This window comes from Oncorhynchus gorbuscha, linkage group LG06 (assembly GCF_021184085.1).
Source record: "Oncorhynchus gorbuscha isolate QuinsamMale2020 ecotype Even-year linkage group LG06, OgorEven_v1.0, whole genome shotgun sequence".
Taxonomy (NCBI): Eukaryota; Metazoa; Chordata; class Actinopteri; order Salmoniformes; family Salmonidae; genus Oncorhynchus; species Oncorhynchus gorbuscha.
Genome location: NC_060178.1, coordinates 36,875,703 through 36,901,898, shown reverse-complemented (window position 1 = coordinate 36,901,898; position 26,196 = coordinate 36,875,703). Strand labels below are relative to the sequence as shown.

The 26,196-nt window shown below is 42.5% G+C and overlaps 2 protein-coding genes across 4 annotated transcripts; one reads left to right on the top strand and one right to left on the bottom strand.

The window, feature by feature from the left end:
• Positions 1-2,053: 2,053 nt before the first annotated feature.
• LOC124037124 (regulator of G-protein signaling protein-like) lies at positions 2,054-20,879 on the bottom strand. 2 transcript variants are annotated; one of them, XM_046351780.1, is made up of 22 exons: positions 20,485-20,879; positions 20,272-20,351; positions 20,023-20,097; positions 19,484-19,613; positions 16,226-16,324; positions 15,941-16,102; positions 14,832-15,714; positions 14,375-14,564; positions 14,202-14,264; positions 13,809-14,028; positions 11,687-11,900; positions 11,233-11,423; positions 10,867-10,984; positions 10,510-10,597; positions 10,233-10,362; positions 9,870-9,999; positions 4,019-4,157; positions 3,725-3,849; positions 3,310-3,455; positions 2,957-3,116; positions 2,765-2,806; positions 2,054-2,572 (listed from the first exon to the last, which is right to left on the bottom strand). In XM_046351780.1, exons 1-22 carry the CDS (start codon positions 20,516-20,518, stop codon positions 2,518-2,520), a joined length of 3,474 nt encoding a protein of 1,157 aa, XP_046207736.1. In that variant the 5' UTR covers positions 20,519-20,879; the 3' UTR covers positions 2,054-2,517. The 2 variants fall into 2 exon arrangements, with proteins under 2 accessions (XP_046207736.1, XP_046207737.1); XM_046351781.1 differs by lacking the exons at positions 2,054-2,572; positions 2,765-2,806; positions 2,957-3,116 and having other exon boundaries at positions 3,321-3,455; positions 3,763-3,849.
• A 360-nt stretch (positions 20,880-21,239) lies between these two features.
• Positions 21,240-25,845, top strand: LOC124037123 (glutamine synthetase-like). Of its 2 annotated transcripts, none has more exons than XM_046351778.1 (7): positions 21,240-21,386; positions 22,002-22,191; positions 22,535-22,696; positions 22,942-23,088; positions 23,232-23,359; positions 24,589-24,788; positions 25,014-25,845. In XM_046351778.1, exons 2-7 carry the CDS (start codon positions 22,026-22,028, stop codon positions 25,330-25,332), a joined length of 1,122 nt encoding a protein of 373 aa, XP_046207734.1. In that variant the 5' UTR covers positions 21,240-21,386; positions 22,002-22,025; the 3' UTR covers positions 25,333-25,845. The 2 variants fall into 2 exon arrangements, with proteins under 2 accessions (XP_046207734.1, XP_046207735.1); XM_046351779.1 differs by having other exon boundaries at positions 21,252-21,386; positions 22,011-22,191.
• The last annotated feature ends 351 nt before the right edge of the window (positions 25,846-26,196 follow it).

Below are 26,196 nucleotides of genomic sequence, written 5' to 3'. Positions count from 1 at the left end.
AAACAATTGTTGTTAGAACCCTATCCCCTCAACAAATAACCTTTTTGGAAACCTTTTCTCTAAAAGTGTATTCACTGCCTTGTAACTCTAGTCCACAGAACACAATTAAGACATGTTGCATGTGTGTGTGTGTGTGTAGCGTGCCTCCTGCACCTTGCATCCTAATGTGTTTAATGAAGCATATGACTGTGTCTGAAGAGAGACAAACTCAAGGCAGCCTCAAAGCCACATCTTACATTTTAAACACAACAGATTGGATTTGACACCCAATCTAATCAGCTAATAGCTGAACACGACAGAATGAGTTAAACAGGCGCTACCTAGTATCTTGGTCCTGCGCATGTCAGCATCACCTCCACCATTTACCAGGGTCAAGTAGGCCCGAAATTGGGACCAGGTCTATACCAACTCCTGCTACTGTGTAACCATTCCACAGAGGCCACAGCACACTCATTACTGTTAGTTCTAAAGACCATACCAGTCTGGTTTCTGGTAGTGCTGGTGAGTAGAAGCAGAGACAATGGTCACATTGCAAATGGCACCCAATTCTGTTGTAGTGCACTACTTTTTACCAGGACTCATATGGCTCTGGTCAAAAGTAGTGCACTATATAGGGAACACAGTGCAATTTGGGCCACCACCAATAATAAGGACTGGAAACACCACAGGGTCTGTAAATATTAATGAACTCCTCCTCACACAGGACATTTTTTGACAGACTCTCACCATTTATATTTTCCTCTCCCCTCTTCATGGCCATTTGTTTAATTAAACGTGTGTTTTAGGGAAATTAGCCGTTCGTTGTCTAATGCCTCTGGCAGGTCTCCTTCTCGCTCACTCTCCACCTCCCTCCCCCCTCTCACCAAGACTACAAACTAGAGACTGTTGACATTTAGCTGAGAAGAGAGGAAATAAAAGGGGGTTGCATGGCAGACTGACTGAGTTGAGGCAAGAGGTCGCACAGGAAACACTCATGAGTGTAGGGATCTTTATAGAAATATACTGTATTGTGTACTCATTCTGAACATTTCAGTATTACTAAGGTTTAAGTCCACATTTGTAATGATAGTGTTAACCTTTGATGATTTAACATTCTCAGCTAAAACCACAAGTGGCACTAATCAATTCCAAATGTTAAATGTATTTATCAGAATAAATTCAACATTTGAATGCTCTCGTAGTCTCTAGAACAAACAAACAAACTGAACAATGACAGCAGCAGCGCCACTTGAAAGTGTAATGTGAGGGAGTTGAAAGAAAAGACTAACTTCACAATACATAATAAAAACAGGGCCTAAGGCAGCATTCAGATTCACACTGTGCAGACCGTCATTTTTAATAACTCTGACAAGGTTTCAGATAGACTCATATTCTCTGTCACAATAACATGCAGAAACAGGATTTCCGTCGCCAAGAATTAGCGCAGGCAGTGCCTTTGTTCGCCCTCAGCCGAACATTTTCCTCCTCCCAGACCTTCATTCACTCCAAGCCACAATGTAAATTAGCCTGCCCTAAAACTTAAGCAGAGTGGGCATGAGGATCTCTTTTTTTTATTAAGACAGCGGAGCTGACAGTTTCTTTAGGAATAAAAACACAAATCTTCCGTTTTAATTGCTTTTCTACAGTGGTAACAAAGGAGGTAATATACAACGAGTCCAGACCCTATAAAATAAAAATGTTCTACTGGCCCTAGTTATTCCCTGTTGGAAACTTTTTAATTCAACTACTGTGTAGATCAATTTTCTGATATGTACAGCATTGTTCTACATACTGATTTGACACCGTTTTTAATGTTGCAAAGCAAGGCTTTTCACTGAGGCTTAATTAAAAGGGATCGTAAGGGCTTTTATGGCACACGTTAGAGCTGAAATTAGCCAATTACTGTACCCTTTCTGTTAGCGGGAGGAATACCAATGATGAGACTCGATTCCCATTTAAGTGCCTGACTTAATGGCTTTGGGCTAAGCCTAATATATATATATATATATATATATATATATATATATATATATATATATATATATATATATAGAAACACAGCCTAGGAGGAGAGCAGAGCAAACAATTTACCAGTTCTTTACCTTTAAAAATAAGCTTTAGAACTACATACTTACAATCTTACATGGGTTACATAAACATTGGGGCGGCAGGGTAGCCTAGTGGTTAGAGCGTTGGACTAGTAAGCGAATGGTTGCATGTTCAAAACCCTGAGCTGACAAGGTACAAATCTTTCGTTCTGCCCCTGAACAGGCAGTTTACCCACTGTTCCTAGGCCGTCATTGAAAAAAAGAAATTGTTCTTAACTGACTTGCCTAGTAAAATAAAATAAAAATAAATTGTATTGGTAGCTCTGTTGTTTTCTTCGTAAAAATGATGTGTAACAAATTAGAAAAAAATAAATGCCACTTTTCTGATTTTAGCTTTTTAGAAGAAAAAAAATCAATAAGTAGATCTAACGCATGAGTAAATTAGTATGGTTTATTCACTGCAACTGGCCGCTCCAGTCATCCTCGCTGATCAGAAAGAGGATCCGTCTTGGCCTATGCTGCTCTCTGCTGGTGGTGGGTGGAAACTACAACAACAGCAACGAATTTGACTAATCATTTTGGCATCCTCGAAAACAAAATCAGACAAGTAACTAATTTCGAGGTCTAAAGAATCTTCTCCCTCCTGCTGACGTATGGTATAGGTCTGGGTTGTGAGCGGAGCGACTGCATCCCCCAGTGCTATGCATAGGATGAAACACAAACAAGAAAGCGCTCACCTGTGTCGCTGGGGTTTATGATGTGCGTCCAACACTGGGTGGCTAGAAAAAGACAGATCACACATATAAGCCGTGTAATATTTACATACTGTACATGCACAGGTGTCTGTCTCCAAATAGTGGAACAACCGTTTGACATCAATCAAGCACATTTTTTTTCTCCACTTAATACAGAAAAACAGAAATACATACTCAGCGTGTGGCCCGCTGTAGGATGGCACAGATCTCTGGGGACTGGGGGCCTTGTGTGGCAATGGCATATTATTGTGTGACCGCTTCAGATCCAGCATGGCTTGAGGCAGGATCAGTTTGAGTCCATGGTGGACTGTAAACCTCAGAGTGGTGTGGTCCTCTGTTGACAGAGAGGTGTCACTTCTCAAACAACCAACCGGAGAGTCTTTAGCCAAACTGTTTGTCCTCCATGTCTTGTATCATCTATATGTACCGTACATTTATTTACTCCGAGCTGTGCACCATATTGCTCATCTGGGCTTATAAAGATTCCCTTACACTGCTCTCTAACTGTCTTGGACAGTGGAACTGACCTGTTATGGACATGATGGTTTTGACCTTGCGGTACCAGTCGTTGTCTATGAGCAGCGGGCCCATGTAGTCTGGGGTGGAGGAAACCTCCTGCTTCTTAGTAGCCTTGACTCCATCCAGGTTCTTTGTCAACTTCTGATTACAGAACCTAAAGCAGGGGAGGGATCAGTTCACTCAGCAAGGTCCGTTCAACTAGCCGGGGTACCAGTCTGTTGCTGCTCTCTTACTGACTGGTATACAGGCTATAATTCAACCACTATGGGGGAAAGTGATATCAGACTGTTGCCTCGTGAAATGTTTTATTAAATAAGCTCACAGACAAAGAGGTCTCCCTAAATACCAAAATGTGTAACAAGCATGTACTGTAATATCACTGCAACATAAGTGAAAGCAATAATAACACTAGCTATAGGTCACGTTTTCCAGCAGAAGACAAGGTTGGGGAAGATGGTTACGATAGCTGGGTGGAACAGTCCTCTGTCTACTTTCCCAGTGGAGCACTGCTGCAGGATGGCATCCCTCTGGGTCTCAGCTATGTTTATCTACAAACAAAGCGGCACAGAGTTACCATATGATATTAACCATAACACGATATGGGATATAAAAAGACAGCCAATGGGACTGCAGATGGAGTCTCATTAAGTATCATATGAAACGTGATATCATATAAAACCATAGTACCATATAGACATCTGAACTAAGTAGTCCTACCCTAAGTTTGGGAGAGATCTCAGACTTGAGGAAAATCTTAATGATCATGTCAGCCTTCTGGTGTAGTATAGCATGGTCATTCTCTCCATACATCCCTGCAGATGCCATCACTGTGCCTGAATCTGCCAGGTTCCTGAACCTGCAGCACAACAACAAACACAACAGCTTAGCGGTATATCAGGACACAACCCACATTAAAGAGTTAATGTCCATGCCCCCGCGGATATCTAATTGGCATGATAAAAACATCCTAATAAAAATCTGTCTTTATTGGGATTTAGAAGAAAGCTGCCAGATTGGCACACATTCAACAAATCTGATCTTTTATTTATTTATTTCACCTTTATTTAACCAGGTAGGCAAGTTGAGAACAAGTTCTCATTTACAATTGCGACCTGGCCTGATCTAAGGGGTATAGGCCGACAATGTGGTTACTAAACTCCGATTTGGATATACAGTATTTGGCTGTTTTCGCTGCATAACATTTAGAAGTAGTCCCTATATTCAGGTTTAGAAGAAGTGACTGCTAAATACTAGCCCCCGTTCGTATAAGCTGCTAGCAAAAATAGCGTACAGAAATCGGTGGTGGTAGGCAGTCGTTGTTTAACTGATTGGGGCGAACATCCATACAATCAAATCAAATTATATTAGTCACATGCGCCAAATGCAAGAGGTAGACCTTACAGTGAAATGCTTACTTACGAGCCCCTAACCAACAATGCATTTTTTTTATACAGAAAATAATAAGAAACAAAAGCAACAAGTAATTAAAGAGCAACAGTAAAATAACAATAGAGAGACTAAACACAGGGGGGTACCAGTACAGAGTCAATGTGGGTGGGGCACCTCCGGTTAGTTGAAGTAATATGTGTAAGGGAGGGGGAAGGTGTTTAGAAGCCTCTTGGACCTAGACTTGGCATTCCGGTACCACTTGCCATGCGGTAGCAGAGAGAACAGTCTATGACTAGGGTGGCTGGAGTCTTTGACAATTTTTAGGGCCTTCTTCTGACACCACCTGGTATAGAGGTCCTGGATGGCAGGAAGCTTGGCCCCAGTGATGTACTGGGCCGTTCGTATTACCCTTTGCAGTACCTTGCGGTCGGAGGCCGAGCAGTTGCCATACCAGGCAGTGATGCAACCAGTCAGGATGCTCTCGATGGTGCAGCTGTAGAACCGTTGAAGGATCTGAGGACCCATGCCAAATCTTTTCAGTCTTCTGAGGGGGAATAGGTTTTGTCATGCCCTCTTCAAGACTGTCTTGGTGTGCTTGAACCATGTTAGTTTGTTGGTGATGTGGACACCAAGGATCTTGAAGCTCTCAAGCTGCTCCACTGCAGCCCCGTCAATGAGAATGGGGGCGTGCTCGGTCCTCTTTTTCCTGTAGTCCACAATCATCTCCTTTGTCTTGATCACGTTGAGGGAGAGGTTGTCGTCCTGGCACCACACGGCCAGGTCTCTTACCTCCTCCCGACAGGCTGTTTCATCATTGTCAGTGATCAGGCCTACCACTGTCGTGTCATCTGCAAACTTAATGATGGTGTTGGAATCGTGCCTGGCTGTGCAGTCATGAGTGAACAGGGAGTACAGGAGAGGACTGAGCATGCCCCCCTGAGGGGCCCTTGTGTTGAGAATCAGCGTGGCAGATGTGTTGTTACCTACCCTTACCACCTGGGGGCGGCCCGTCAGGAAGTCCAGGATCCAGTTGCAGAGGGAGGTGTTTAGTCCCAGGGTCCTTAGCTTATTGATGAGTTTAAAGGGCACTATGGTGTTGAACGCTGAACTGTAGTCAATTAATAACATTCTCACATAGGTGTGCCTTTTGTCCAGGTGGGAAAGGGCAGTGTGGAGTGCAATAGAGATTGCATCATCTGTGGATCTGATGGGGCGGTATGCAAATTGGAGTGGGTCTAGGGTTTCTGGGATAATGGTGTTGATGTAAGCCATTACCAGCCTTTCAAAACACTTCATGGCTACAGACGTGAGTGCTACAGGTCAGTAGTCATTTAGGCAGGTTACCTTAGTGTTTTTGGGCACAGGCACTATGGTGGTCTGCTTAAAACATTTTGGTATTACAGACTCGGACGGGGAGATGTTGAAAATGTCAGTGAAGACACTTGCCAGTTGGTCAGCACATGCTCGCAATATATATAAGTAGGACAGCTATTCTGATAGGCTCGTGTCACTGGGCAGCTCTCGGCTGTGCTTCTCTTAATAGTCTATAATGGTTTGCAAGCCCTAACACATCCGACGAGCCTCAGAGCCGGTGTAGTACGATTTGATCTTAGTCCTGTATTGACGCTTTGCCTGTTTGATGGTTCATCGGAGGGCATAGCGGGATTTCTTATAAGCTTCAGGGTTAAAATCCCGCTCCTTGAAAGCGGCAGCTCAAGCCTTTAGCTCAGTGTGGATGTTGTCTGTAATCCATGGCGTCTGGTTGGGGTATGTACATACGGTCACTGTGGAGACAACATCATCCAAGCACTTATTAATGAAGCCAATGACTGATGTGGTGTACTCCTCAATGTCATTGGAAGAATCCCGGAACATATTCCAGTCTGTGATAGCAAAACAGTCCTGTAGTTTAGCATCTGCTTCATCTGACCACTTTTTTATTGATCTCGTCACTGGTGCTTCATCCTTTAAGTTTTGCTTGTGAGCAGGAACCAGGAGGATATAATTATGGTCAGATTTGCCAAATGGAGGGTGAGGGAGTGCTTTGTATGCGTCTCCATGTGTGGTGTAAAGGTGGTCCAGAGTTTTTTTCTTTTAGTTGCACAATTAACATGGTGATAGAAATTTGGTAAAACAGATAAGTTTCCCTGCATTAAAGTCCCCGGCCTCTAGGAGCGCCGCCTCTGGATGAGCAATTTCTTGTTTGCTTATGGTGGAATACAGCTCATTCAATGCGGTCTTAGTCCCAGCCTCTGACTGTGGTGGTATGTAAAACAGCTATGAAAAATACAGATGAAAACTCTCTAGGTAGATAGTGTGGTCTACAGTTTAACATGAGATACTCTCCCTCAGGCAAGCAATAGCTCGAGACTTCCTTAGATATCGTGCACCAGCTGTTATTTACAAAAATACATAGTCTGCCGCCCCTTGTTTTACCAGATGCCGCTGTTCTATCCTGCTGGTGCAGCGTATAATCATCCAGCTGTATGTTGATAGTGTTGTCGTTCAGCCACGTCTTCGTGAAGCATGAGATATTACAGTTTTGAATGTCCCGTTGGTAGTTTAATCTTCCACGTAGGTCATCTATGTTATTGTCCAAAGATTTCACGTTTGCAGGTAGAATGTAAGGAAGCATTATACCCCAACATAGCGTTAAATACACATTTAAACAATAGCCTAAATGTAGGCTAATTTTACTGGGGGAGTGGGGGGGGGGGATTCAGGATCTTTTCCCCACGCATTTCCATGGCATTTCCTTTGTCTGGGTCGAGTTCCATGGACCTCTTTACCACATCTATCCCAAAAATTGGTCTTCTCACAAAAATGTCTGTAGTGTCCTGTTTGGGGTACAAAAAGATGACCCTCTCGAACACAACGGTGTTCCCCGTTTTGCTCTACAACCCCCACAAGCGTCACAGGACTCATCTGAAGTCGGTACTGCCGATGTGCCAACTTCTGTCTGTAGCATCCAAACAGTTTGGGCTACACACAAATCGAAAGGTGAGATATGTAACTCAATATTAGGAAAGTGTTCTCAATGTTTTGTACGCTCAGTGTATATACTGTATATATTTTCACACTATGAGGTTGAAATGATACTGTGAAAATTATGATTAATGCCCTTTTAGTGTAAGACAGCAGTTCCCAAAATAGAGGTCGCTGACATGAAAATGGAATTGCGGGAGAATTTCCTAAATGCTGACAACATAAAATGAACAAAAATATAAAAACAATATAGCATTCTCTTTGTATCTCAAAATCATTATAATGTGGTTAACCTTAAAAATCGAAATGAAAATGGTTCAAATCTAAAAGATTAAATTCAACCAGATAGCGCCTTTCGATCATGGGAGAATGGCTATGCCCACTACGCTATCAAACCACACACTATTGCAGAGACTTTGATATTACCATCCACAACTGATGGGGAATACAATGTTTGGGGAGGCAGAGGTAGAGAAACTCTCATCAATAGCTTTGTCAGATAACACTTAAAGAATTTATGTTATTTCTAGCAATCAAGAGGAAACTCTGAACGATTCAAAAACTCCCCAACTTATGCTCTCCAAATGGATGTCAGTTGAGAGGGCCCGAGATGCCCATGCATTGACTTGTGTCTGCTATACATGTCTGGGGATGCTATTCACAAGGACATATGGTTCTGTCTCACAATTCCCGAGCATGGCTATATTGATGAAAAACAGACTCCATGAGATCGAATGGTGGGCTTTTGCACAGATGGGGCTCCATCTACAGTATGGCGGGACAGCGGGCAGGGGCCTCTGCACTCTAGTTATGAATGTGTCTCCCACTGCCATATGGGCGCATTGTTTGACACACTGAGAAACTGGCATCAAAAGAGCTGAGCACAGAACTCGGAGATATACTGCAGCAGGTAACTTCATTTGTAAACTACATCAAAACGCACCAACTGTGCGCATGCCTGTTCCCAAACCTCTGTGGAGATATGAAATCAGAGCTTGACAATGTTCTATTTCACACTGAGGCTTGGTGGTTATCGAGGGGGAGTGTTGAGTTGATTTTTCGTATTGAGAGAGGAACTGTTGTCATTCACAATGGATGAAGAAAAAAATATAAAAATTAAAGACTTGGTTGACTTTCTGTATAATGAAAAGAAAATATATCCTTGCCTATGTAACAGACATATTTGGGATCTTGAACGAACTGAACGCAACCATGCAGGGGAAATACAAAAACATTCTACAGATGACTGACCAATTCAATGGATTCAGAGGAAAACAAAATCTTATTGGAGAGTCTTTCAAAATTGAACCATGTCCCCTTCCCTCAGCTGTGTATGTTTCTAACAGAAAACAGCATCAGTAAGTGTCCCACACAAGTGATGACTGCTCACCTCCAACGCTTGGAAGAGCACTTTGGGGTCTACTTCCCAACCCGTTTGACTTTGATCCTGTCTCAGTCGACATGCCGGTATGTGAAATCGAACAGCTGAACCGAGCTGTCATGTGACCGAATGCATTCACTGGTCACTACGGAGGAGTTTTGGTTCCTGAATAAAAAGGAATACCCTGACGTCTCCCTTAAAACTCATCGTACCCTTCGCCAGCTCATATCTGGGTGATACGGTGCTCTCGTCTTCATTAAAACCAAATATCGATCCAGGTTGGATGTGACAGAAGGGGTGAGGTGCGTACTGTCGACCACACCCTCTGACTTTGAGAATCTCCGATGTGACATCAAGCACACCCATCTCATCAGTGGCGCTGAGATATGATGCATTATGTCAGACTCATTTGCAATTGACTGTCGTAGCCCCAAATAAAAAAGTAAACATTGGCTGTTAATTACATAATTATTTCCACATGGTTGGGGTTGTGAGAATTTTCAGATCGCAAAATGGGGTCTAGGGCCAAAAAAGTTTGGGAATCCCTGGTGTAAGAGCTGCTTGAAAAGATAGCCTGAATGTTCAGCCTGTTTTGATGGGATGGAATTTTGGCTAGTAAATTTGTTTACAGACCAATAAGAAAGAGAGTTCCAAATCTCTGTCAATAACAGCTAATTTTCTATTTTCCCCACTCAGACAGTCTTAATTTGAGTTGAAAACAATCACAGCAAAGTACTTCTGTCAATAGAAGTGAATGTCAATAATGTAAGAAGGAAAACATATTTATGACCTTGTGAGACGATTCAATCTTACCTCTCACTCTCCAGGTAAAAAGATAGGTCGTTGATGAGGAAGTCAATGATGATGACTTTACCGTTAATGACCCGACTCTTCATGTGGGAGGTATCCCCCTCGTCTTTAGGAGGGGCACGGGAGTCACATGCTATAGGAGACAAGGTAAACTTAGTGGTGTGTACTTCTAGCACCAGAACTAGATTTAAAATCCGGATCAAGGTGTAACGCCAAAACATTGGTTTGTGGAACATCCAAGATCAGTGTACTGGAGTTTTGTCCTTTTAATTCATATGTATTTTTTCTGTAGCACCTGTCAAACTATACTTTGTTCAGCACCAGAACCAGGAACAGAATGGAGAGAGGGGACTGAGGACAGCTTACATTCGGAGAAGTGGCGGTAGCTCATTCTCAGGTACAGTTCAAACTCAGTCCTCGTGCGAGGATCCTTCATGGCGGTTTGAAACTTACAGACTGTCTTGATGAATCGGCAAAACACCAGCCAGACATTTTTCTTCAGGGTGAGGTGCATAAGGAGTGAGTGAATGAATGAAAGACAGAGCATTTTAGATACCATTGCCCAAGAGGGTTATACAGTGATTGTACAACTGTCTAGTGTCTAACAGTACATAGAGGATGAGAGGCCGGGTGTTCTTCCTACCAGTTTGGTCTTCAGTATGGCTCCTCTCAGGCAGGAGTCTGAGCCCACAGCAGGACAGGGTGGAAACGTGTCTTGGTACTGCTTGAACCTGCAAGGAATCATCCAAACACACACATCGGATTAACGCACACTGTTTCGTCTGCATCCAAACACACACACACATCACATCACACAGTTCTGTCAAGTAGCATCAATCATCCATAGCCTGGTCCCAGATTTGTTTGTTCCGTCTTGCCAACTTCTAAGGTTATTGTCATGTTTAGCATAACAACGACCATAGGAGTTGGCTATACAGCACAAACAAATATAGGACCAGGCTAAATCAACTCATGGCCAAAGGATAAATAATCCCAATACCATGTTCCTTCCAGTGACTTGGTGACCAGGTCCTGGATGGTGTAGAGAACCTCACAGGAAACGGTTCTCATCTGAGCCGCTTGGGAGATGATGTCAGCACTGCACTGCAGGTAGCCCACTATGGGACGATGCTAGTTAGCGTTTAAACTTTACTATAGCTCCAATATATTACTGTAGAGGGATACTAGTCTTGTTAGTCTTTTCACTTCAATACATCTCTTTCAGCGTCATACAAACAGTCCTTTAAGACTATCAGCAGCAAAGTGAATAACGTCACCATTGATGTCAGCTTGGCTAAAGGTCACCAAGGACCCTACTCTAGACAGAATCTGACAGGAATAATGAATAAGGATTTGAGGACTGTACTGGGGTCCTCCCGGCGTAAGAACTTATTCACGATGGCGAGGATTTTTATCTTCTGAGGTTTGGGCCGGTCGATGGCTCTCAGCTTCTCTACTTCCAGTGTGAAGAGCAGCGCTCCTTGGGCATAGTGGAAACGCAGAAAGCGCTTGAAGTAGTCCAGACTCACAGGGTTCCGGAGCACATCTCCAAATGACCTGTAGCACAGAGACAAACAATACAGCCATATACAAATTAACATTTGAGTCATTTAGAAGTTGCTCATAGAGCTCTTATTTAACTAAAGTAGGTAAAACAACCACTTATCACAATCATTGCAAGTAAAACCTCCTACAAAATAGCTGGCTTCTGCAAAATTAGTGGTAGCTGAAGATTATTAGTTATGCTAGATTAGATACACTCATTAGATAAACAATGACTCAATGAGAAGGCCGCATTTCAGGTGATGTCCCAACAGTACCTTGGCCTCATAGACGGCATGCGAACAAAACTGTTGTCTTTCTTTAACATCAGAGGGGCTTTCTTCATCATGGAACCAGCGGATACTGGCTTTGAGCTTTCGCCATCTGAGAAAGGCTTCTTCTTCTGATACAGCAAATAGTTAACGCTCAGATTCTCCAGTGCCAGCTTTGGGTACCTCACTGCCAGCAAGTCAAACGGCAGATCACGTGGCTCTAGAGACAGACACAATGACAGTATTCACAGGGCCTAGAGTCCTTATCGTGGAAGTTTGCTCTCCAAATACAGTTGATTGCTGTGATTTCATGAAAATTAAATATTTTTAGTAGTTCAATTTGAATTTGGCGCTCTGCAATTCAGCAGATGTTGAGGAAAATGATCCTGCGAATGGGATGGGTGCGCCAAGAAGTTAGGTTGGAGTCATTAAAACTTGTTTATTTCTTGTTAACAAAATTATAGTTTTGGCAAGTCGGTTAGGACATCTACTTATCTAATTTTTCCAACAATTGTTTACAGACAGATTATTTCACTTTTACCTCACTGTATCACAATTCCAGTGGGTCAGAAGTTTACATACACTAAGTTGACTGTGCCTTTAAACAGTTTGGAAAATTCCAGAAAATGATGTCAGGGCTTTAGAAGCTGCTGATAGGCTAATTGACATAATTTGAGTCATTTGGAGGTGTACTTGTGGATGTATTTCAAGGTCTACCTTTAAACTCAGTGCCTCTTTGCTTGACATCATGGGAAAATCAAAAGATATCAGCCAAGACCTCAGAAAATAATTTGGAGACCTCCACAAGTCTGGTTCATCCTTGGGAGCAATTTCCCAACGCCTGAAGGTACTACGATCATCTGTACAAACAATAGTACGGCAGGAATAAACACCATGGGACCACGCAGCCGTCATACCGCTCAGGAAGGCGACGCGTTCTGTCTCCAAGAGATGAATGTACTTTGGTGCGAAAAGTGCAAATCAATCCCAGAACAACAGCAAAGGACCTTGTGAAGATGCTGGAGGAAACAGGTACAAAAGGTATCTACTGTATATCCACAGTAAAACAAGTCTTATATCTACATAACCTGAAAGGCAGCTCAGCAACTGCTCCAAAACCGCCATAAAAAAGCCAGACTACGGTTTGCAACTACACATGGGGACAAAGATCATACTTTTTGTAGAAATGACCTCTGGTCTGATTAAACAAAAATAGAACTGTTTGGCCATAATGACCATCGTTATGTTTGGAGGAAAAAGGGGGAGGCTTGCAAGCCGAAGAACACCATCGCAACCGTGAAGCACGGGGGTGGCAGCATCATGTTGTGGGGGTGCTTTGTTGCAGGAGGGACTGGTGCACTTCACAAAATAGATGGCATCATGAGGTAGGAACATTTTGTGGATATTTTGAAGCAACATATCAAGACATCAGTCAGGAAGTTAAACCTTGGTCACAAATGGGTCTTCCAAATGGACAATGACCCCAAGCATACTTCCAAAGTTGTGGTAAAATGGCTTAAGGACAACAAAGTCAAGATACTGGAGTGGCCATCACAAAGCCCTGACCTCAATCCTAGAGAAAATATGTGGGCAGAACTGAAAAAGCGTGTGCGAGCAAGGAGGCCTACAAACCTGAAAGGACAAAAATTCACCCATCTTATTGTGGGAAGCTTGTGGAAGGCTACCCAAAACATTTGACCCAGGTTAAACTATTTAAAGGCAATGCTACCAAATACTAATTGAGTGTATGTAAACTTCTGACCCACTGGGAATGTGATGAAAGAAGTAAACGCTGAAATAAATAATTCTCTATTTTTCGGACATTGCACATTCTTAAAATAAAGTGGTGATCCTAACTGACCTAAGAGTATAATTTATACTAGGATTAAATGTCAGGAATTGTGAAAAACTGAGTTTAAATGTATTTGGCTAAGGTGTACTTCCGACTTCAACTGTAATACAAATGTTGCAATGCAACTATAAATGGAGTTTGAACTCATCCTTGAGCTTTCATTGTTCACGCTGTAGTAACACAAGCATTGCTCTCTCGTAGCCTTAGCTACAACCAAATCTGCACATTCCCCTTATTCTCAATAACTCCTGTGTTAGCCCTTGGTTATGTTCCTACCAGTCTTTTTGTAGTGCAGGTGGACAGACCCTCCTCTCTTCACGTCCTCTAGAGCCATCAGGGCCCAGTCCTCCTGCCAATCAGAGGGCTGCTCCGTGGCTCCATGGCTACAACAGGACTGACAAAGGGCCAGAGCCTCCCTCATCCTCCTGACCTGCTGCTCTTTTGTGTTCTGGCCAATGACAGATAACCTCTGACCACAGTTCCCACCGGCACTCTCCTTGTAGTCAAATCATAAGGGGAAATGTGATAACATAACCATCAACAGAGTTCAAGGGGAGATGGACAGATACGTGCAAGTAAAAGGGGGGGGGTACACATTTCCGTTGTAACCATGGACAATACAGTTATATTGTATAATCAATTTGCATAAAACAAAATCAAATCAGTTACCAGACAGGAGCAGAAATGTTTGTCGTCTTCGTCCAAAAAGGAATCGTAAGATGCACGAAGCACCTACAAAAAAGAATGCCCATTACTAAGATATTGACTCAAGACATTTTCAAAGATTCACAGGATTTCAAAAACATTCAAATATTAAGTGTATGTCAACATGCTGACTTTACCTTACAGATCTCATGTTTGGCTGTGTATATCCACGGTATGACTGCTCCAGAGGGCAGGAGTCTGCGGAGCTGCCTGCTGGTGTCGCTCTCCAGGAGGCCTACCCTCTCTGCGTTCTCCCCCAGGTAGGTGTGTGTGATCCTCCTGGCCACAGCCTGTCTCTGGCTGTGGAGGGAGTCATCTCCCTGGGCCCTGAGTATGGAGGATACAGTATATTACAGTCAAATAATAGATAGTCTACAAAAGTGAACGAGTCATCAATACCAAAATCAAATCATTATTAGCACATACCACAATGTTTATTTCTGTTAAACACAGCACATTTTATAAATATATTTCTCGCTTTGGGCATTTTCACAGACGTTTAATTTTTTTTAAGTTGCTTTCAGTATTTTCACAACACATTTGTTCATGATTTATTTTTCAACAATTTACATTATTTTTTAAATATCTCCATACCTGAGCACCAGGCTAAGGACCAGGTCCAGGTCCTGCCAGAGCCCTAGATGCTGCAGCTCTGTCTCCAGTCCCCTGGCCCTCAGGAAGGCAGCTAAGGGCCCACCAGCCAAGCTGTCAGCCGACAGGGCAGGCTGAAGGTAGTTGTAGCGGTGGGACTCTGGAGATGCTGGTACAGGGGGAGCTGGTAAGACAGACGGTTGGTAGTAGGCAGGAGTCTCCATACAGGTGTGTGGAATAAGTACTTCTCCCTCCTGGACCCCTTCAACATCAATGTTTGGGAGAAGGTTACCACTTCTGTGGCTGGACTTGAGGTTATCCACTTTGCTGGTTTGTTTGCTGCAGGTTTGGGATTTTGCATCGTCAGGCATGTTGCGGTATTGTTCAGTTGTGGCATCAATCTGGTATTTGGTTTTACTGCCATGCACAGCATTAGTGCACCGTTCCTGGCCTGTTTCACCCTCAAGACGAAGCCACTGGCAACAGAGACGTCCATCTTGGATCTTCTCAGTCTCCCGGGCTGCCATTACGGATCTGTTCTGTGGTTCCTCATGGCGCATCCAGAGGAGACTCTTGGTGTTTTTGGAACAGTAGGTCCCAGTTGCACTCCCAGTCAGCTCTGACTCCTTCACCTGTCCCAGGCCTGGGTCCAGTTGAGCAGGTAAAGCAGGCACATCCTCAGAAGCAGAGTGGGATGCGATGGCGCTGTACTCCTGAACAATGTGGCTGCACTCTGCATCTCTCCAGAGTGAGTCCTTGCAGTATCTTAGAAACTGAGGAAGCCAATAGTGCTGCAGCCGATGTAAAGCTTTGTTATACATCTGACCGATGATCTGCTTTCTGGCACTGTCGAGTAGCTCACTGGATAGAATGCTAATCATTGTATCTACCAGACAGACACAGGAGAGCACAGACAAAGGGATTTAAATCAAGAAATTACATCAACACAGCACAAACAGTATGTAGCCCTATAGATCAGAGAAGGGGCAGGTGAGTAGGTTCAGGACAGGTAACGGTGATGTGGCCTGTCCATCTCTTGAATTAATCATCTTTATTCACGGTGACTATCGATCCCAGGTTAATCTACTTTGTCACCAGTTTAGTCTCTTTACCTCGTGGTATGTGACAGATAGCCATGATGCTGGATCCCTCTGTGAGATGGATGGCTCTGATGACAGTCAGCAGGGCCAGGTATCTGTGTTTCTGACCTGCATCCTCACAGTCCATGTTGAACAACCTGGACACTCTCACACAGAACGACACCAGTTCCTTCCCTGCACACACACAGGAAGCATGAGTCGATGAATGACCACACGTGGAAAATGCACAGTAGCATAGAAAATAAATGAGTAATCATAGGCCAGGAACACACACACGCACCAACACCAGTCACCTACCACAAGTGCCCTTGATGAAAGTGCTGAATCGTCTCATCCCTCTCCCGCTCCCAATGCATCTCCTCAGTAGCCACTGGTCCGCTGTTGTCCATTTCAACACTTTAACCAACAAGAACCTCAAATTAGCATTGTACAGCATTGTACAGAACCTTACTCTGAATCTGTCAGCAGGGTTTTCACACAGACCTTCATGGAATTGACAGTAAACACATGTGCCATAAAGACACGGCGGATGGGGCAGGGAAGCGAGCTTGTCCCCCCCCCCCACACCGGCCCATTTTTCCCCTCGAGGACTCCACACTGGCCCATTTTTCCCCTCGAGGACTCCCCACTGGCCCATTTTTTTTCATTAAGGCCCCCAGATAATGATCATTTTGCACACAAAAAAAAACAAGTTAGACAGGCCCACTTGGCTAAAAATAGACCAGCCCATCTTGCATTTGCTGGAAATGTCAGATGGCCAGTCCACCCGTGGTGGGAGGCAGATGTAAAAACAAGCAAAGTTTATTAAATGACTCAGGTTTTCTTGTTTGTAAAAGGTTAAAAGTTTACCCAAAATCCTGGAATTTCCAAGTGATTCCATACATTGAAACTAATTCAGTGGAGTTTGCACTCTCCTCCTTTCTCTCTCCCTGCAGTGCTGTACTGAAACAGCTGTAAAAATGGGTCAAGTGACTCATGACATTGCTGGATGCAGGTTTCGCTCTGCTCCATTGCCAGTTCATGATTCATGATTCAGAAATCTGTGGTGTGGACAAATTAGTTGTTTTATTGAAAGCGTACGGCCAAATTAGCTATTTTTAAAAAAGGAAAGAAAAAGGTACAGTAAATGTGTACTTTTCCACCTAAAACGTTTGCGGTTATTTTATATAGTTATTTTATGTAGCTGACTGCCACAGCAGCGGAGATTGGTAACAACTGTACATGTGTGCTATATATAGTTGTTTTTTTAAATGTAGTGTTTTGTGGAGATTACTGTAGTACTTACTAAAGTGTTTCTTTGCGGTTAATACTGTAGTATTTACTATGGTGTTCTACAGTTTACTACAAATTTATTGAGTAAGTACTACAAATGATCGAGGGATACTACAGTATACTACAATTTACTACAGAATTCTATAGTAAGTACTGGAGTATTTATTCTATTCATGTGGGTATTTTTTGGGCAGAGAAGTGAAGACCACCTTACACATTAGTTAAACAAAGTAAAGAACAACCTACGAACATGTCTGACGATTAAATACTTGTGAGTGATGAAGTAAACTACTGGAGGGCAGTGGCGATTATGTCATTTTATCTGTGGCCAATGGCCTTGAGCCTTCTTGGAAGGGCTCTTCTAATGTAATTCTATGGCAGGACCCAAAGGGCTTAAATGTTCGATGTCTACCCTTACGAAGGACTTAGACTTGGCCTGTGACGTAATGTCCCCATGAGTGACAGAACACTGAGCCAATCACGGCGCAGTGCTCCTATTTTCTGCTGGCTTGCCCCACCACCACAGAAAGCACTGAGCTAGGCTGAAACACCAGCATTTTTGAGCAACCTCAAGAAAACAAAAAAAGAGACCATGAGGCTTTGTTACCTCAATGACATATATATATTTGTTTTACATTGTTTGCAAACTGATATGTGACACGTATTAATGCCAAAATAACATGCAAAATAAGTATGCCCGTCCCGAAAAAAATATACATTTTTATTAGAATTTTTGTTTGTTTGCTCAAAATGTGGGGCTCAAAACAGAGCCCCACCTGCACTGACTGACGGGTCGCCAATGCTGGAGGGGCACCGATTGTGTCTTCAAAACATATTTATTTGAGCCTGAGTATTCGGACGAAGAATTTAGAAAATTGAGCTTTAGATGGCCACTGCGGCCACTCTAGCCACCGAAGCTGTAGCAACAGCTAGACCACAGGCACAACCCATCCCCAGGATCAAAATAGACTATAGACTGGTGGTGCAGTTGATGCAATTGTGCACCAATGCTGAAAGATGAGGAATGTTTGTTCTGCAGATAATTTTAATACGTGACTACAAATCTACGCAATGATGACGATGTGCAGTTAGATTGCTTTTGCTGCCCTCCAACTCTGGTGTCCTTGATTTTTGTCCTTCTTATTTCAAAAATGAATTGGAGAACACAACGCTGTTCCAGCTGGGCCAAATGGACTGTTAGTTTTCTACATATCTGCAAATCAAATTCAGGAATGTAAACGCCTGCTCCTGTGCGCCCACTATCTGGGTCCTTGGATCCATCGTGAAAAGTGGTTCAAAAAAGCATAAAAACTTCTACCAATGTAATTGTCAACCAGTTTCCCTAGATCACTGACTTCTGACCAATCTTTCCTTTTCGCTTCCAAGGTTAGATCAACAGGATCTGGGAGTAACCATGGAGGAACATCCTCGATCACCACAGAAGGGCCAACCTCCAACCACTCTCATCAACACGCTTTCCAACTGTCCAACCAAAACAGAGAATCTGAACATACTAACAGGTTGTATGTCCTTCACCCACTAATATCACCATATCTGTTATGGGGGGAAGGGTAGCCTAGTGGTTGGACAAGTAACCGAAAGGTTGCAAGTTCAAATCCCAGAGCTGACAAGGTACAAACCACTGCCTACTAGTATTCCCAACAGTCATCTAGAACAGTAACAGTGGGATGCTCAACCTCACAGCCTTTCAACCTAACCCAACAAGCTAATGACAATTTTTTACACCATTTATCCAAAGGCATCTCACCTGTCTCCACTAGTAATGCACATACAGATGTTGATTTAAATCCACCAATACATATCCTTAAAGCTATATACTGGATCCTGTCCAGCCTCTGAAGCAAGGTCTTCGCCGCTTCCTTAAACTATACACCCGTAATCAAGTGGCATCCTAAGCAGAGCTCTATAAATATCCATCAACGATTGTGTGTCAGCCCCCCATTCATAACCAGAGACCGAGCGCGTATGATTCACCACCTTCTTACACTTTGTTTCAACATTTATGACATTACCTTTCCATGTATATCACTGATTGTACCCTTAACCCAAATATTTGTACTTAGAAACCCTCCCCATACTTTCACTTTCAACAGGTAAAGGGTGTTTTTATACCATTTAGATGTTCATCACTAATAAGAGTCAACAGGGAAACACTGACCAAAATGGCTCCTTCCCTGTCACGTTTCTCTATGCTTTAGTTTTACAGTACCGTTATCATACTGCAAAAAATATATATACTGTATATATAACTAATCGGATTACCTTCTGAATGATGGTTTGAGAACTCCAAGAATTCTTTACAGAGAGTGTAGTAATGGAACAACTCTGTTTCCTTGAACAAGGTGAAGCGATGAGCAGTCAACCACTTCTGAAATCCTCCTCTGTTCACATCCTGTTATGTCAAAAATTAGAATAGCATATAAATCATAACATTTTAACAAAGTATAACAAATTCAGGGGGTAGCCCTGACCAAGACTCGAACACAGGTCTGGCAAATATTAATCCAACACCTTAACCTTTATGACAAGTGGTCTGAACCTCTTGCTGAGGTTGATAGGTGCTCCGTTAAGGTCGCTACAATATTAAATAAAAAAATACCCAGGCCTACTGACATTTTTTTTTTCAAAATTAAGAAATTCATTTGTATTGTCTTTCTCATGGGTATGTAGAGTAAAAGTTCTGTTTTGAACTCTATTTGAACCCTATTGTTCAAATTAAATAAATAAAAATATGGACAGCGAGTAGTGTTTCATAAATAAACCACAGGAGGGCGCAATTCGTTAGGTTTTGTATTCTCTACCTGGCCATGAAGTAGCTCAGGACAAGTTAACCATGTGTTGTCCGACAGAAAGAAGAGAGGAGTTTGACCAAACACCTAGGCAGAAAACAGATTCAAATGTGACATACATTCTGTGACAATTATTTTATTCTACTCAGTTATGTTCTAGTATCAATTCTGTGAAATATCTATTCTATTCTGTTCAGTTATATTCTATTCTAAATTCTGTGAAAGAGCTGTGTTCTATTTTATATCGCAGAAGGGGCTCACCGGTAGGTTCAGAAACGTGTTAAAGAAATCCACGAAAACGTCATTTTTCAGAAGATCTGACAGTCGGTCATCATCGCCACCTAAAATAGATACAAATGTGAACCAATTGCCTACATTTTATCATGTTATATGTGGGTCATGTTAGGCTTCAGCAAATAATGTACAATGCCATTCCTTAGGCCTACCGGTATTATAGTATTATGCAGAACATACCAGATGGTTTCAGTATTGATGAGTTGTTGGTCATTTTTATTCGTTCATTCTATAATACCTCAAAAACGCAGGTTGTCTACTAGGCAGACTGTGCCTTTTCAGCCATGTGGTTTCATATACAGTCGCTCTATATCACCAATGACGTAATAATTTAATCATAAAATCGTAACGTAAACCTGTATGAATTGTTACAATTCATTACGTTGTTGGTTAATTGGCTTGTAAATCGGTAGGCTGTATTTTTTTCATTCTTGTTTCTTCATCATAACAAATGTCAACAAATGTCCATCTTATAATAAAATAGTACGGAACTTTGATATTTTAGCCAACAGTCAAAGAGCATCATGGTCTTATTTTTCATCATTTAGGAACATTTGTTCTTTAGAGGCACCACAACATAATTGATTCTAGGAAAATTCCGTTTTCATTTCGTCAAGGGGCGTATTTTACTTAATCATCGTTCTTTATAATTACCATATTATAGAAATTATTCCATGCATAATATTTTTCCCCGTTTCGTATTTTTTTAACAAATTATCATACTGTTCAAATAAAGAAACGTATTTGAGGTTTTGGTAAGGATAGTTATCATTCCTTTAGCAAACAAAGAGTAGTCTTGAAATAAATACTTTTTTGGAAGGATTTTAGGCAGGCTATTGAATGAAACTCCACATTTTTCCGGACGACCAATGAACGCAAACCATGAGCTCGCCATCACCTGATCACGAAGGGATCACGTTCTTTTCTAGCCAATCTGAGGCGAGAGGGTCATATCTCTCTTTTATAAATGGAACCGTTAGGACAAATTTTGGGGTAGAGAATGAAACAAAAACATTTGGAATTACACAGAACATTTACAGAAGGCTGTACCAGGCTTTTCCTAATTCCTTACTTGATATAAGGTCATTATAACTATATTTTAAAAGTTATAGGAGCGGCTACGACAATTCCATTGTGTATTTTCATCATATTGACTAATTGGTGTGCTGTTTCTCTTTATAGTTTCGCACCTCTTAGCCGAATTATGGTGAATTCCATTTATATTAGTTATTTATTATTGTTGTTGATTATGTGCCATGTATGGATAGTGCGTGCCAGACGTTTTTGACTATCATAACCTGGCAACAGAAACCATTGCTTTTATTTTCCATCATCGTAACCAGGCGTAAACAGGCATCAGTATTGTAACCTATTGTAAACTGACATAGCAGCATGCTCGCGTACGTGCTTTATTGTAAAACCGGACTGTTTTCTCTTGTGGAAAACGTTCATGGATTTAACTCGATATTGCAGGATGTTGATTGCGTTCTCATCACACGTTGGTGCAATAGTAATTAGGCAAACTTACAAGACATACGTTTTGAACATTTTATTTTTTTGTTACGACGTTTTGAGTAGATCAACTAATACTATAAATCAGTGGGTGGGCATAATACCATAGTTGTAGACTTCAAATGGCTCAATTCTAAGAATCAAACGCTTCAAGTGGATTCCAAATGATTGCTCTTTGTTCCAAGGTTTTCCAGGCGCTCATTGAAAAAATGGCCACGTCAGAGAGTGCCAGTTTGAGTAAAACTGTGAAGCAGCATTATATGGACCTTTCTCAGGGAGACAAGGTCCAGGCCATGTACATCTGGATAGATGGGACTGGAGAGGGGCTCCGCTGCAAGACCAGAACTCTGGATTCTGAACCCAAGAACATTGATGGTAAGATCTGACATTTGATTTGCATTGATCTATGCCTGTCGAAATGGGTAATAAGAAACTTTTGTGCTACACCCAGTGTTTTCCCTAATGTTTTTTCAGTGGTGGGTGGCAGAAATTATTTTTTTTGGGGGGGGTTTGGAGTGGCAAACTATTTTCTAAATGAATATAGATGAAATACTGGTTACACCCTTGTAACACATTGCTCAAAGAGCTCCAACAGTTACTTTTCTAATACAGCATAAATCCAAAAATACGGGTTGCTTTGACTAATAACCCTGAACCTAACGGGTATTTGAATCCCTGAGTTGCTCTTATCGCACGGTTCCCTCCCTCTCTCCTTCAGATCTCCCAGAGTGGAACTTTGATGGTTCCAGTACGTACCAGTCGGAGGGCTCCAACAGCGATATGTACCTTATCCCTGCTGCCATGTTCAGAGACCCCTTCAGGAAAGACCCCAACAAACTGGTCCTGTGTGAAGTGCTCAAATACAACCGCAAGCCTACAGGTAAACCTAAGCAGTAAAGTTACATTGGGGGGTCATATTCATTGGCGCTCAAACATTTTAACTTTTGCAATAGAAAATTAAAATGAGGTTTATTGGATACATTTGGATAATTACCACCCTGTTTTCTTCCATTTCATGCCTGCTGAACATGGCCCAGCCTTAAGTATCTTATTGAACCCAGGCCCCATTGGCTCAGTGTAGCAGAAATGGTTTGAATGACCAGTACAATGTTTGTTCCCCTCCAGAAACTAACCTCAGGCTGATGTGTAAGAAGATCATGGAGATGGTAGAGAACCAGGTGCCGTGGTTTGGCATGGAACAGGAGTACACCATCCTGGGAACAGACGGACATCCGTTTGGCTGGCCTTCCAACGGCTTCCCTGGTCCACAAGGTTAGTTGGAGAGGTTAAGTTTAAATATAAAATACCATTCATTAGCAGATATCCATAGCTACTTTCAGTCTGTATATTCAAGTAGAGTATTAAATGTTTAGCATCTAAACTGTTGAGCCTGATGATGCAGTGTTTTTGAACAGGCCCCTACTACTGTGGTGTGGGAGCAGACAAGGCGTATGGTAGAGACATCGTAGAAGCCCACTATAGAGCTTGTCTATATGCTGGGGTTATGATATGTGGCACCAATGCTGAAGTCATGCCAGCTCAGGTAAGAACCACTTGACTATTCTACTGAACAAAAATATAAATGCAACGTTTTAGTTCATATAAGAAAATCGGTCAATTTAAATAAACAAGGCCCTAATCTATGGGTTTCATATGACCGGGAATACAGATACCTTTATAAAAAAAAGTGTGTGGATCAGAAACCCTGTCAGTATCTTGTGACCACCATTTGCCTCATGCAGAGCGACACTTCTTTGCATAGTTGATCAGGCTGTTAATTGTGGCCTGTGGAATGTTGTCCCACTCCACACAGCCATTGAAGAGAAGTTGCTGTATACCAGCAGTAACTGGAACACTATCGTACACCTCAATCCAGAGCATCCCAAATTTGCTCAATGTGTGACATGTCTGACTATGCAGGTCCTGGAAGAATTGGGATATTTTCAGCTTCCAGAAATTGTGTACAGATCCTTTCGACATGGGATCGCGCATTATAATGCTGAAACATGAGGTGATGGCGGCGGATAAATGGCATGAGAATGAGCCTTGAGATAGGTATCTGTGCATTCAAATTTCCATCGATAAAATGCAACTGTTCGTAGTTTATGCCTTCCCGTACCATAATCTCACTGCCACCTTAGGGCACTGTTCACAACGTTGACATCAGCACACTGCTCGCCAACACGACGCCATAAATGCGGTCTGCGGTTGTGAGGCCAGTTGGGTGTACTGCCAAATCTCTAAAACGATGTTGGTGGTGACTTTTATGGTTGAGAAATTAACATTCAGTTATCTGTCAACAGCTCTGGTTCGCATTCCTGCAGTTACCATGCCAATTGCACGTTCCCACAAAACTTGAGACATCTGTGGCATTGTTGTGACAAAACTGCACATTTTAGTGGCCTTTTATTGTCACCAGCACAAGGTTGCACCTGTGTAATGATCATGCTGTTTAATCAGCTTCGTAATATGCCACACCTGTCAGGTGGATGGGTTATCTTGGCAAAAGAGAAAGGCACACTAACAGGGATGTAAACAAATGCGCACAATTTGAGAAATAAGCTTTTTCTGCGTATTGGAAGAGTTCTTGGCTCATTTTTCAGCTCCTGAAACATGGGACCAACACTACATGTTGCATTTATATTTTTGTTCCGTATACAGATTAAGCATAGTCCAAGAATTAGTCTTCGTGCAGGATTAGGCTAAATCTGTGTTCATGAAACTCCGTAAATATTCAAAACTATCATCTCTCGGACTCTTATTGTCTTCCAGTGGGAGTTCCAGGTTGGGCCATGTGAAGGTATCAACATGGGTGACCACCTCTGGGCTGCTCGGTTCATCCTCCACCGGGTGTGTGAAGACTTTGGTGTGGTGGCCTCATTCGACCCCAAGCCCATCCCTGGGAATTGGAACGGTGCTGGCTGCCATACAAACTTCAGCACCAAGGAGATGAGAGAAGATGGCGGATTGCGGTAGGCATGGATTCAATTGTGCTGTAAACCCACTGCTCTATTTTTAGGGCTGGTTTTCCTGGACCCATATTAAGCCTAGGTCTAGACAAATGGCAATTCTCCATTGATTATGCTTCTTAGTTGAAGACTAAGCTTAATCCAACCTGGGAAACCGGCCTCATAAGCTTTTTAAGTCTCAAGTCTCTTTAGCAGTGGATTAACCCCTTCTGTCTTCTATCCACACAGGGGCATCGAAGATTCGATTGAGAAGTTGGGAAGGAGACACCGCTACCACATCCGTGCCTACGACCCCAAAGGGGGGCTGGACAACGCCCGGCGCTTGACCGGTCACCACGAAACGTCCAACATCCATGAGTTCTCAGCCGGCGTGGCGAACCGCGGCGCCAGCATCCGCATACCCCGCTCGGTGGGTCAGGACAAGAAGGGCTACTTCGAGGACCGCCGCCCATCTGCTAACTGCGACCCATATGCAGTCACGGAAGCGCTGATACGCACATGTTTGCTCAGTGAAGAGGGGGAGGAGCCTAAAGAATACAGCAAATGAACTAGATACTCTTTTGGTCTGAAATAATCCCCCTCCTGTCCTATTGAGCTACATCTCAAGTGTCATTCCAAGTACTGTTTTGTCTGTAGCTTTGTAAACCCCTTGCATATTGCAAGTCTTGACCATCCATGTATGGCTTGCTTTTTAACCCTTTTCATGGGAGAATCTTCAGTACATTCTGCAGTCTGTGTTCAGGGTAGAGTAGATCCCTACCTTTTGATCACTGCCAACATTGCCCTTTTTAATTGATGCTATGGACTTAACAATTCCAGACAGATGTCTGTTGGAGGGATAAATGTTTTCTATAAATAGGTCTACTTCTAGTTGTGTATCAATTTGCTACTCATAATATTGTTTAACATGATTTACTATAACCAAGATGCTGTAGATTTTTGATTGTGTGGGGGGGGGGTCTCTTAAGGATTTGCATACTGTTCTAGTGGCCAGCTATGGAACTTATATTGCAAGTGACAGGTTCTGTCTTTTTTGTAACATAAAAAAAATCTAATTTTACCATAATCTTTCTTGTTTGACTTTAATAGTATGTGATTTTTATCACATTTATAGACTGCGCTATGGCTGCATTAACTGGCCATCCATGATATCAAAATTAGAGGTCGACCGGATTAATTGGGGCCGATTTGAAGTTTCATAATAAATTGAAATCGGTATTTTTGGGCGCAAATTTCCGATTAATTTTTTTAAATGTTATACCTTTTAACTAGGCAAGTCAGTTCAGAACACATTCTTATTTTCAATGACTGCCTAGGAACTGTGGGTTAAATGCCTTGTTCAGGAGCAGAACGACAGATTATCACCTTGTCAACTCAGGGGTTCCAATCTTGCAACCGCACAGTCCAACAC

Coding starts and splice junctions, on each gene's coding strand:
- LOC124037124 (XM_046351780.1), bottom strand. CDS start 20,518: ATGACCAACAACTCATCAATACTGAAACCATCTG. Junction 16,103..16,225: donor TTTCATCAAGGGCACTTGTG/GTAGGTGACTGG, acceptor GTGTGTGTGCAG/GGAAGGAACTGGTGTCGTTC. Junction 2,573..2,764: donor CATAAACCCCAGCGACACAG/GTGAGCGCTTTC, acceptor CTGTTGTTGTAG/TTTCCACCCACCACCAGCAG.
- LOC124037123 (XM_046351778.1), top strand. CDS start 22,026: ATGGCCACGTCAGAGAGTGCCAGTTTGAGTAAAACTGTGAAGCAGCAT. Junction 22,192..22,534: donor TGAACCCAAGAACATTGATG/GTAAGATCTGAC, acceptor TCTCTCCTTCAG/ATCTCCCAGAGTGGAACTTT. Junction 22,697..22,941: donor ATACAACCGCAAGCCTACAG/GTAAACCTAAGC, acceptor GTTCCCCTCCAG/AAACTAACCTCAGGCTGATG.